Below are 13914 nucleotides of genomic sequence, written 5' to 3'. Positions count from 1 at the left end.
ACTCGAGAATGTTCTTCCTCAGGAATCAATCAAACATCAATCATAAATGAAATATGATATGAATATATAATATTATCATTCAATTGTAACTTTCAATAAAAGAAATACTTTAGCATTATGTTATTTGAAAAATTCTTTTTTTAATAAAACGATTTAAAACAATTGTGTTATTTTCTTATGAATTGAGTTGCGACTTAAGTCACAGTGAGTAGTTCAAAGGAGTAGACTTCAAAGTCACAGTATGAAGAGTTTTTATCAATTTTCTTTTTGTCAACTATCAATTTTACTTAAGCAACACCCAAAGCGTTATTTAAATAAATCTTCATATCTATTGTATTTACACTTATTTTATTGAAAAAATTTGAACTCAAAATTAGTTTCGATCACTTCATGGATTTTTCTTATATAAAGCTTCACATATCGAATGAAAAATACAGTGGAATTGACAAACAAAGCCAACATAAGGAGCTTATTGCAATTATTGCAGCATGAAATGAAAAAAAAAAGAACTTGAATAATAAAATAGCAACTGTTTTTCTTTATTTTCTCTTTTTTCATGTCAATTTTGTGTACTCAATTTACAAAATTGCACAACACATTATGAATTCCATTTCTCTCAATTCGACAATATGTAATGAATGAATGCATGTGCTCCACAATTGTTAATACAAAAACAAAAAAAGATCCCCCAGGTCAAATACCAAATGAGCCAACAGTCATTGACAGCAGTGCCAATCACTTGAGCTTATCATGGATGAAACCGCAATGTAACGATGCAGCTCCAGTAGTTGGTTATCGTATTGATGCATGGCTCGTCGGAAAGGAAGGTGACGCTACATGGAAGGAGATTGGTACATCGGGACTAGCAAGTTTTGACGTTTTTAATCTTAAACATGGCTGCGAATATCACTTCCGTGTGACACCACGTAATCGTTATGGTTATGGACCATCGACACAAACCACATATCCGATAATGTTTGGAGATGTCGTAAAATTGCCTGAATTTACAAAAATACTACCCGGACAGCTTAAAGCACTCATCAATGATGACATAACACTTGAATGCGTTGCAATGGGTTCACCACGTCCCGACATTGTTTGGTACAAGGACGGCATTAGAATAGATTCAAATGAGAAACATGTAATCTCTGTTATGGGTCCATTATGTCGTTTGATAATTCACAATGTTACAGAAAATGATAATGGCCGTTATACATGTGAAGCGTCAAATAAAGAGGGTCGCGTATCAACGTTTGCACGCGTACAAACTGTTACAGATCCAAAATTACTTGAAGCAGATAACAAATTAAAGAAGAACATTGAAACTGATTTAGAGCAATTGAGTGTTGACGATGAAATTTTGCCACAATTTACAATGAGATTAAGAGATCGACGAGTTCAATGTACTTATCCCGTACGACTTACATGCCAAGTACTCGCTGTACCACATGCAACAATTGAGTGGTTTAAAGAAGGCATTAAACTTATCGAGGACGCTCGTATTGCATTCTTACAAGAGGATCAATTTAGTACACTTGAAATTTCACGAACATATCTTGAGGATAGCGGACAATATACAGTTACTGCACGCAATGAACTCGGTTCAGTCTCATGTCATTGTAATCTTACAGTCGATAAAGGTATCCGCGCTTACATTTCACCAGAATTCATCAAACCACTTGACATCGTTTGCACGTATAATGAAGGCCAGGATATTCATTTGCAAGCACAAGTTGAAGCATATCCTTCTGTAGGTGTAACTTGGCATCATAATGGTATTAGATTGCGACCGAGTCGAAAAATTCAAGCATCATTGGATTGCGAAGGAATCGTTACATTGATAATAACGGAAACGACAATAAAGGATGCAGGCACGTACACATGTGTAGCATCGAATGCTGTCGGAAGAGTAGAAAGTACTTGTCGTATCAACATCATTGAGAACGGTGACAAAAAATCCCGAGTTATTCCATCGATTGTAGCACCTGATGCACCGTAAGCTTTTTGTGAATTTTTTACATTATATTTTACATTTAAAAACTTTTTCTATCATAAATAGATACTCGAAAGAACCCTTATTCCTTATAAGACCACGATCAAGTGAAGCAATCGAAGGCGATACAGTCATTATTATGTGTGAAGTTATTGGTGATCCCAAACCAGAAGTCCTTTGGCTGCGAGACTTTTTGAAGGTGAGTTTTTAATAAGAAAACTTTTAGTACAAATTTTGTTCAATGACTTGTCTAGCCACAAACAATTTCTTAACTTGGGATTTTTAAGGAAGAAAATTTAGCATAAGTGGCTGCATACTATTTTGACTGACAGCTTTAAGTGCTTATTTGATAGAATTCTATCGAGAAAAATGCCTTTCAAATAACTTTTCAACTCACGTTTCATTCCTTCTTATTCTTAGACATTTCCATTCTATTCAAAATCAAATGACATGTTCACTCTCGTCGAGTGTATACAGGATATTCCTGCAAATGTCAAATAAATGCAAAAAGAATTTCCGTAAACGAAAAAAATATATAAAGATTATTTTTCAGCAGAAAAATTTGTCAAATCACATCTAAAGCAAGTTTAGGCATTGGTATGAGTACTTCATGCTGTTTTGTTTCTTCATTTTAACTTTTTACTTTCATTTCCTCCTTTTTCACATCTTTTTCTGACAAATATCTCAACGACATGTGAAAAAATTACATCACATTATTTATACGACACAGTATGGTGCCCTAAAGGAAGCTCCCTAACGTATGCGGTTATGATGGATGATATGACTACAAAGGCATAAAAAAAATTGTATGACTATCGAAAATATTCTGAGAAAAAAATATGATTGCTGACAGGAGTTGATGATCAGCACCTAGATTACCATGTAAATAATTGCGGAATTTCTGTAGAAAAGTTGATGATTTATTCAATCTACCAGAAATATTAATTGATTAAAATTATTACATCATTTATTATCAAAAGTTAAGCCGAAGTCATACATTTTTCACATGAAACTACCAAAAGCTATAAAATTTCCATCCATTGAATTTTGTCAAAAATAAAGGCTGATAAATTTATCTTCGTTCTCCTTTTTTCTGTCAATCACAACAGAGAACTGTTATAGAAACCACAAAAAATGTGGAAAAAATTGCGACTGTTAACAAAGCATTAAAAATAAATTAACTGAAGCCAAAGAAGCATAACAACAATGATATAAAAAAAAGAGTTTAATTTCCGTAAAATGAAATGATATGGAAATGTTTAACATTCTTGCGTTTCCTTCCTCACATTCGCCGTCTCCCTAGTTTTTCTCCATCGTATTTATTTCTTTTTTTTTCCTCATTTATGTCATTTACGGCGTGGAAATTCAATTGTGAAATGGCAAGCATTAATATTTTATGCAAAAAAATGATTGTTTAAAAACATTTCCAGTCCGATATAAGTACATAAGGTGCATTTTAGGAATGCTATCCAAACATTTAAATATTTCAATTTTGAACGTGCATACGTTTATTGGTACGAAATCAACAAAAATTATGAATGAAGTAGATTTAACAACAAGCAATCAGAATAAATGTTCGAGTTTCTTTGTCAATTAAAATTTGTTTAAAAATACTTGTTCCATATTGAATGTAATGCCTTTAGAATTGATTCACTCATTTCAATTCAATTTAGTTCTATATGAGCATGTACCATTAAGCTTCATATTCATATGCTCATAAAAAATATAATTGAAAATTGAATTTTTTCCATTTCGTTTGCTTTTTGATGGAGGAAATGAGGGAACATATGAAGAAATAAGGGAAAGTTTGCATATGGGTGAATATGATGATAAGTACTGTTATGATCGTTAATTCATGAAACTTATTGAATTTTCATATCTTTTTATGTAAAATATTTTAAAATAATTCTTTTTTTTCATAACTTATGCGAAAATGTCAGCTAGGATATCAAATAATAAGAAGTCGTATGATCAAAATGAAAAAGTTTTTATGCATGCATCATTTAGCAATATGTATGATGATGAAATGTAATTTGCATAAGTGAACACTTTTCAAATATTGCTAAACTTTTTCTCGTGTAGTGTGTGAAACTTTTATTAAAGGTTCTCATGTGGAGATGGATTCTTTTCTTTTATTTTACACTAAGTTTGCTCTAGCATTTGCATATTTTCTGTCTAGGTATAAAACTTTTGAGCGTCTTTAAAAATATTTAATAATTTTCTTCAATATAAATTTTAAGTTTCCACTTTAATCAATTATTTTCTCTTAAACTATAAAAAATGCAAAGTAACTTTCCACTGCTGATTAATGCTTCAATAATTCTCAGATTGCATTTTTATACTTGAAGAAACATGTGTGCATATTAAATAATTCATAGCTTAAAATGAATCAGCTCTTTATACAAAAATATTGTAAAGTATGTAGAATGACTTAAAAGCATCTTTCATAATATAAAATATAGCATTAGAAACTGTTAAAAATATAGGAAATGATTCTACATTCTTGCATTTAAAGGAAACTTCATCTTATGAAATATTTAAGTATGCTTAAAACATTTATGTTAAATTATATTTGCATTCTAGCAAATTAATCTTTATCGTGTTGAAATGCTTTACATTTTACTACGCGGAAAATTTAAGAATTACAAAACCAAATATTCTCACGTTCATCAAAAAGTTTCAAAATGTACATTTAAAATTTTGTATCTTGTTACTTACATATAGCTCAATTTACACTCTCATCTGTTTAGTCTAATTATGCAAACTATTCAAGGAGATCTAAAGGATAAAGGAAATTTTTGGAACATTCTCTGAAGGCATCCACTAATGGAAGGGAAAAGTTTCTATCGTAAAACTTTTGCTTAATTGTTAATTTATATTAAAAACTCAAAATTTGTTAAATGAAGATGATCAGTGTTTTTCAAACTGTGTACTATAAAACAAGCTATAGTTTGGTTTAAAAAAGTTTGAACAATACTGATGGATTAGAATATAAATTTGATTAATTTGTTTTTGGTTTCGAAAACTTTTCAATTCAACTATTTAAGACACCTTGAATCATTGATATTTCATCAAAGGATTCAGTTCAAATAACGGAATTTGTTAAAATTTTAAAAATTTGTTTTCAACATCCTAAATAGAAATAACTCTCTTTTTAGCCTTACTCTCTACTCATACACACAGATAAGATGCATAAACACTTATCAATTCAAAACACTTTAAGCTGAAACTATTGCTTTTTTTCCTTCTCACAATTCATTTTCAAGTACAATATTTCTTTTCAAAGAAAAAAAGAGAAACAGAAGAAGTAAATTGAGAAGAGTAAGTAAAGTACGAAAGAAAAAATATTACATCTGAGCACAGTGGCATAAACAAAAAAAAATAAAAATTATTAAGTTTCTCACATCACATTTATTCATGATTTGCACGCGGTTGTGTGTAGGCCGAAAGTTTAACGCAGTGTATAAAAGATAAAATAAAGAAATAAGTAGAAAGAGATTAAAGACTTTTAGCGCGAATTTGTTTCGGAAAAGAAATTTTTTTTCTTTATTACTTTAAAAATAAATTTATGACTACTGTACACAGTCTGCTTGTACTCGAAAGTCTATTATTAATAAAAATCAACTCGATACACTTAACAATTTTTTACCGCATGTGATTTATTCATTTGAAAAGTGCTCGTGGGCGTTTGTTTTGACGGTAAATATTGTTCATATTGTGTCATATGTCGCATAAATTTAATTATTGTTATGCGAATGAAAATATGATATGAACAAAAGGAGCATAAAACGTGACGATACATTTAATTAAATTTCAACTCTCCTTTTTATTTATGTGATTTTTTTTTCGATTGTTGATTGTTGAATGAAACTCAATAAAAAATATACAAAAAATGTGTGAATTGATGATAGAGAAAATAAGGCAAAAAAGAAATTAAATGTATTTGTGTGAATTACCATATTGATGAAAAGTTTATTGTGAAATATTGGCTATAAGTGTGATTATGAAATTTTATAGCCTTTTGTGTAAATAATCAAAGACGGAAAAAAATCGATAAAAATAATTTGTGAATTATAGTTAACTTTCTAGTTCAATTTTATGCTGTTCAAAAATTTTAGAATTACATTTTTTTCATATAGTTCATATTCCAATGTCGAATAGAAAGCTCAAATACTCTTGTGTGTTCAGCAACACTAAATTTTGATACAATCCATTGAGTGGTTAAAACTGTGGTGGTTCAAAGTATAGATAAAAACATAAATTTTTAGTAAATGCCAATATCATGAATTTTGGAATAATATTCAAAAATTATACGTAGCTTATGTTTCCACAAAGCATAAATTGGCAACATATGGTAACAATTTAATAACCGTATCAGAGACAAAATAACATGGTTGTTACAATATCGTTTAGTTCCTACTTCTACATATCTATTATAATGCCGCGGAAAAATTATATGTTCTTTTGCAAATATTAGACTCGATAAGTACTTTGGTGTGTGACAAATTGTGCAAATCTCTTTCACTTTTTCAAGGTAAAGAACTTAATTTAGTCAAGTTCAAGTTCTTTGCCTTATTTTTCTTAATTTATTGCACTTTAACTGTTTTGTCGACAGCTTGTTCTTTAATGAGTTCAACAAGACTCATCGTAAATGTGCTCACTTTTAATTTCATTACCACAAAGTCATCACACCTTCTCAGGCGTCAGTAAAATTATTGTGTGTTATAAAATTAATAACATTTTATTATATGCTTAACATATAAGATATGCAAATATTTATGGAGTAAAACATCAAAGTCATTACAGAAATTTCTTTCACAACTATTTTTTTATGAAATGATAATTATTTGCTTTAATTAACGCAATTATATACATAATTAGCTCTAAATCAAAAAGCGTTGTACACGATATTTAGTATCATATGAAACTCGTGCTTTACTAGTTCTAAAAAATTAATAAAAAAGCTGGAGATTAAAAAGTGAGATTAATTATTATGTGCACAAGCAATTTAGTATGAACAGAATTATTTTTATTATTCTATTGACACTTGAGTAAATTATCAAATTGAGTATTTCAATTAACGCTATCGATAGTATCAATTATTAAATATGTTTCTAAATTTAAAATGCAATCTAAAAATTTTCTTAATTTTTTTTAAAATAATAAGTCTGACTGAATTCATCAAAACAGTTTGTATTGTTCAAATATAGACTCAAAATTTGCATAAAGTCGTTAATACAAATTCCTCGTGATGATGCAATTAATATCTTACTCAATAACAGATCATATTTGGAATTTTTCCTATAAAAATTTTTCTGCCTCAATTTGTTCAATTAAGATTAAGTTTTTAAATCAATTTGATTGATTAAAATTTTACAATGTTGATGAACAAAGTTTGTGGAAATATACAAACAGATTGAAATTAAACTCCAAGCTTGGAGATATTTATTTAAAATTGCAGACATTTTTTCACAGTATTTTATAGGAATATCGAATTTTAAGTCGATTCGTGTGATTTTAATTTGTTTTCTCACGATAGTTATCGAGTAAATCTTGTGAAGTTGATCATATTAGACTGCATGGTTATAATTAAATGACAACAACATTAATTTTGAAGCAGAAAGATTTACAAATATCGATAGCAAAAGATATGAACAGTTCGAATAGTTTGACCTCTCGTTGAAATTGCATGAATATTTTTTTGGCTATCCATGACCACAATTACCCTCAAAAACCAATAAATAATGATCTACTCACCAAAAGTGAAAAAGTCAACTATAATTCACAAATTATAAAATAAAATAATAGTTTTGATAGATAACTCTTCAATGCTGAAATTCATCATCATCTTGTATAAAAAAAAAAATAATATTTTTCGCAATTGAAAAGAGAAGAATAGGATAACTGAAAGAAGAGTGAAAAGAAACATTTAATAAGTGAGAAGTGATTATCATCGATTCATCAAACGAAAGAAAACAAAATAAAAAGTTCGATAATTTTTTTGATTATAACGCAAAGCGAAGAAAGGAATAAGGAGAAAAATAATTTCGAGGTAAATTGCAAATTGTTAAAAAATTATACAGAAATAAAATTTAATTTGTAAAAGGCAGGCACTACTCAATTATCGACACCATTTATCTGTGACTAACAATGAATAAAAGCAAGTAGGAATGACATAGACTTAATTTGATAGAGCAGGATTAGGTTTCAGTCTTTGACTATTCACTTCCAAAAGTTCCCAAACAGACAAAGTTAGATCAGCAACGACGTCAGTTCTATCTTTATGGTCCAGCATAAAATTAAATGAATTGATCATATAAATTTTATGTCTTATCAGCCACAACTCATAAATTATCTTTATACAATAAAACCTATAATTTTTGCTGCCATTTCGTTTGTGCCTTGCTTTGCTCTTTCACACACAATAGTAAATGAATGAACAAGCAATTCAACAGCACAAAAATTAAATTGTTGAAAATTTTGTGCTTTGAGCTATAAATTGAGTTAATAAAACTCGCAGGTTGTTGAAATGAAAATGAATTATGTACATATATACTATATTCGCATACGGACGAGAAGAAAATGAGGGAGAGAATAATGTGTCGCGTGACATCAACGTCGATTATGAAAAATTAAATCGTAAATTGTTGACAGTTGTACACATTACTTATTTGCATTTTTATTGGATCATGACGCCAATGTCAGCAATTTTATTTTCACTTTCATGATGTTAAAGCTCAAAATGAATTTGTCATTTCCAGAATTTTACAATCGAAAATATTTACAATAATACTTAATTTTGTTAAGTGAAACAAGTCAAAGCAAAATTTAATGACTTAATTTCATGCTTCACTAACCTCTTACTTTCTCAAAGTTGTCGTTGAACTTGAAAAAATACGAGAAGCAAAATATTTTGATAATTGCTATGGGAATGTTTTGTACTCCTAATAAATGGGGTGTTTTTAATCACGATATTGCGTTTAATTTGTGCTGTTAAGCTAATTTTATAGTAAATTTGAGCTTTCAAAAATGAATTTGTAAGCACGACTCTGTTTGTTTTCCATTATATTGATTGTGTGAGTTGTGGTATTTTTCGAAATACGCTCTATATTTTTGAATGAAAATACCGAAAATATTGAAGGTAAAATTAAATTTGAGGTAATTCTCGACAATTTAATTTTTGAAACAAATTTTCCGTACAAAATTTGGCTTCATTATTTCTGACCAATATTTTGATTATCTTTAATTCAATTTATGCTCAAAATGATTTAAAATAAACAAATGTTTAAGTCATTCATCAGTTGATGAAATCTCTATATAATTTCAAAACAGTCAAACCTTTCTATCGAATTAACAATTAACGTTTTTACAAAAACAAACATTAAAAGTTATTAATTCTTTGGCACTTTTCATTCATAACTTGCCTTCAAGCTAATTAATCAATATAAAAAAATGATTTTATGAAAGTTGTTTGACATGAATTCATTAATAGGAATTAAAAATTGACATTTTTACCGATTGACAATGGTGCAAAAAAGTTATGCAGACAATTTACTACAAATGAAGCAATTACGATCAATTAAGGTCACTAATGATAAAAATAAAATATAGAAGAGATAAAACTTGAAATAAAATTTGCATTTCTTTATTTCATATCAAAGTTGATTTTATGTACTGAGCTTAATAATCCAAACATTACATGCAATTCATGCAAATTTTTGCATTTAGGAGAAATATTTTCATGTTATTGAGTTTTATGAAAATCATAAAATCTATGGTCAATAAAATAAAAGAAACTTTTTAATTTTCGTACTCTTCATTTTCAAAATTTTTTCGACCCCAAGAACAACTCCGTCCATAAGTTTCATCAAATTAAACAAAGAGTTTTTGCTTCTTTTCAAGCATACAGAAAACTCTTCATTTTGCTTTTTTCAATAAAAAACTTCTTATAATTACATTTCACTCAAACGTACCTATAACTATATTGTTAAGAGCAGTAATTTGTGCAGGTACATGAACCAAGCAGAAGAAAAACTTATATTTTCTCTAAAAAATGCTATTAAATTTCAATTACATGCAAGTCAATTTACCTTCCCTAAAATTACTTCAAATTACTTAGGTAAAATATATTTTTTCTACCTTCATAAAGACACAAGAAAAGTTTCCATAAGCTTTTAACATTTTTTATTGAGTTCTGGCAACTACTCAAACTTTTTTTTTACAAAAAAGGAAGAATTTTTCAAACTTTTGTTTCAATAAAACATGATAATTTGTAAGTTGGTGAAACTTATACTTCTATGCTGAAAATGGCCTAAAATCTATTAAAATTTTCAACAAAGGATCGACTGTTGTAATTTTTATTGGTCTATAAATTTTCATTCTATCAACATGGTTGTAAAACCGCTTTCATTACCCTCCAAAAACTATAAAAAAGCAATGGCTTTAAATTAATTTATGAGTGTAAATGCATTTTTTGTGGTTCTAGGAGTAAGGATAATAGCCGCAACAATATGAGAATAATCTAAAACTCCATTTTTACAGAACAAATATATTAATTACCAAGACTAAATGAGTCGCCCGCGACTGAATCGAAAAAAATTGTATATTAGATCATTGCACAGCGATTAAGCTAATTGCTCTTAATGGGACAACATTATAACTTAAATTAATGAAAGCAAATTACAATTAAAAATTTAATGTTCCCATGAACTGTGTAGGATATTTTGCAGCTCTTTCGTGTTTAAATGCTATTGCCATTATAAATCATTAAGTCATGCAAAAAAACGCAAACACAAAATTTTTATGAAGATTTTTGCAGTTAAGAAAAGGGAAGGAAGTCGAATAGAAAAATGTAATGCGATGGCAATCTGTTGATTCATTGTGCGCCTCAAACAGGTGTTTAATAAATCTCTCTCACTCGGTTCGAATTGATTACTATCATTTCCATGGCTTTTAACCTTACGTCTGTCTCTTTCATTGAATTCCTCTATGTCTATGCTCATAAATGTACAAATCATGCAGCAGGAATTCATAGTTTTATAGAATATGGACGAAGAACTCATGTTCAATAATTTTATTAGTTTCAAAATTTAGTTATGTTGGACGCAGTTGCAGCAACAAGTGAAAAAGTTTATGAATTCATGATAGCTGAATAGTAAAAGCACTTTTCGAATATCGATAAAAGTTTTATTGAGCTTCAATAAATTTTAGAACGTTTAATTTAAAACTTTGGCACATGCATGTCAAAAAAAAATATTTGCAGTTTTGGTCAAAACTAATTCAACATCACCTGAGCATAAAATTGCACTACAAAGAAGCTATAGATTTGAATTTTTGGAATCAAAAGCGGAAAGGAATACATATTGGAACAAATATGGTGCGAGAATAAAAAGCAATAGCAGATTCAATGAAGCATTAAATGCCAATTTTTATCGATTTTTCATTCGTGCTTCTTGCTTGTGCTTGTACACAAGCATAGAAAGAAAAGCAAAAAACGTAATTCTTTTGCTCTCATCCATTCCATTAACGAAATGATTTACGATTGCACCTAAAGTACTGCATCGGTCGTTATTTGCAGAAAGTAAATGAGAAAAGAGACAGTTATGGAAAATTTTGTTGCTATGCCACATATATCAATTTTCAATTATTAATCATGCATTAATATTCACTGCTGTGCTTATTTTATTTGCTATTGGCTGATAAATCAATAATTTTGCGACTTGTCCAGAAGAAAAAAAAACATATTTATTGACAGCTCTTGAGGAGGAAATGAAATATTTAATGACTTACCATTGAATCAGTAGCAAATCCAGCAATTCTCACAAATTATTCAGAGTTTACAAACAAATAAATTTCGCGTGTATGGAAAATGCGTCAGCATGTAATAACTGGAGCGAAGTGAAATGCACCATAAGCACGAATTGTAGAACTATAAAACGTGATGATTCTCATATATCATACAAGAAAATTTTCCTGTACAAAAACAGAAATTTTTTTCAAGCAAATATGCCAGATGCACAAAAGAGCCTTGCTGTGGCGCCTAAAGCTTCCAAATAAACAACAGATTTTTTTCTTCTTTTCGTTTTCTCTCTCTTTCTGTGTTCAAAAGTCATTAATCTTTAGCATTCTCTTGTGTCACATTCTCTCACCCTCCTCACTCACTTCATGAGACATTCCACTCGACGACTGACAATTTTTTTTCACTGTTGAACTATGAGCTAGTTGTTGCCACAATGTGCGGTTTAGCTTGTATAACATGAATGCGGCAAGCAAAGGGGAAAAATTGAAGGAGAGAAAAAGAGACAGAGCGACAAACAAGCCACATTCATTAATCAGTCAATGCATGTTATTACTCTGCTCGCTATGGTTACGTTTACCTTTTATCTGCCTGTTTTGACCATATTTGGACGTTTTTCAATCGGTTTACATTTCAAGTGCAATTCTTTAATATTAAACGTATAAAAAAGAAGAGAAAACGAAAAAAAGAAGAAAAATTGTATTATATAAATAAATTATAAAAGCCGTTTACGATTTTTAATTGCCGTTCAATGATATTTCCAGCTATAATGATGATATGAATTTAACGATGTTGAAATTTTCGATGACCGAAAAAAAATGTTTCTAATGCTAGTTCCATAAATGGTGCATTTTGTTGGACAAAAATGTTTAATTTAAGTAAGGTCAGTTTACGGAAAGCATTTACTTTTTTTAAAATCAGTTCTCTGAAGTTTGAAGCAACTTCAAGTCACTTTTTTGGAATACGTGAAGCAGTGCCCTTTTTTCATCTCAATTTCCTTGGAAAGTCACGCTCAAGTCAAAATTGATGTTTCTATTAAAGTGCATGAAATGATATGGCATCAATTAGAGCTTGAACGACAACCTTGTAGACTTTAAAAGGCCCTACAACTCTATTTTACATACAAAATCTTCCCTAAAAGCCCTTGAGACTGCTACTTCACTAGAAAATAAACATAAATAAATATTCCATGACACATTTAAAAATGGTATATGAATAAAAATTCAAAAAATTCAACAAGAGCGTGCAGAAATTCCATTTACCTTATATGATCACGATTATGAACACTTAGGAAATCGTCAAGGCTTTTATTTCTTTTCATTTCTTTTGGATGCTTACAGTTTTTATGATTCATGATGATTTTTACGCGTGCGAAACTCACTAGGCTGTATGGAATTGATCAAAGATAAGCCATTTTTGGCAATAAAAGAAATCTGAAGTTATGACTTATGACTTTTATGACAATTCAAATATAAATTTCTTAATTTAAATGTTCTTTATTTGAATAGGATATGCTTTATTATTTTCACTTTGGGCATCTGATCAGATTATTTTAACAATTTATTATAAATCTACATATTAATCACAACAGCGCTTTAATATTTTGTGATAAATACTCAGCTTGCTTGTGGGCATGGGTATGAATTACTGTAATCCATATGTTTAAAATGATCAATATGATTATTTTAGGATAAATGCTTGGAATTTCATTAAAGCTTTGCAGCTTATTGTCTTTAAATGGAATCACTCCCAGCTAAAAGTATCAATGTGAAATTGTTTTATGGATATTGAGTAAAAATTGTTATTTCTTTGATGTTTTATTAAAGCGCAATTTTCAAGAAATTCAAATGATGAGATCTACCTTGAGATTCATAATAACTCAATTTTAAGCATTTTAAATCAGTCAAAGTGAATTCATTAAATCAGTTATTTTTTATTGCCGGAAAGCATGTCTGAGTAAAAAGAACGAATCTCATCAAAATCCAATCTGCTCATGTTCATGTCATTCTGTTTGACAAGACATGAATCATAAAATCATTAAAAGTTTGAGTTGCAATATGAGATTGGAATTATAAATAGATTAAAAATGTTAATAGCTGTATCAAAAGTGTAGTAAAAACAGTAA

At 29.2% G+C, this 13914-nt stretch overlaps 1 protein-coding gene across 1 annotated transcript in view; it reads left to right on the top strand.

The window, feature by feature from the left end:
- LOC139096486 (titin homolog) overlaps positions 1-13914 on the top strand; it is an 89254-nt gene that overhangs the window by 52762 nt on the left and 22578 nt on the right. Inside the window, exons 11-12 of the mRNA XM_070648201.1 lie at positions 684-1995; positions 2060-2192. Coding sequence (XP_070504302.1) covers positions 684-1995; positions 2060-2192 — 1445 coding nt within the window. The remainder of the gene's footprint in view (positions 1-683; positions 1996-2059; positions 2193-13914) is intronic.

This window comes from Chironomus tepperi, unplaced genomic scaffold (genome assembly GCF_022539635.2).
Source record: "Chironomus tepperi strain 1889 unplaced genomic scaffold, CSIRO-AGI_Ctep_v1 contig_393, whole genome shotgun sequence".
NCBI classification, from domain to species: Eukaryota; Metazoa; Arthropoda; class Insecta; order Diptera; family Chironomidae; genus Chironomus; species Chironomus tepperi.
This window is presented reverse-complemented; position numbering and strand designations above follow the sequence as displayed.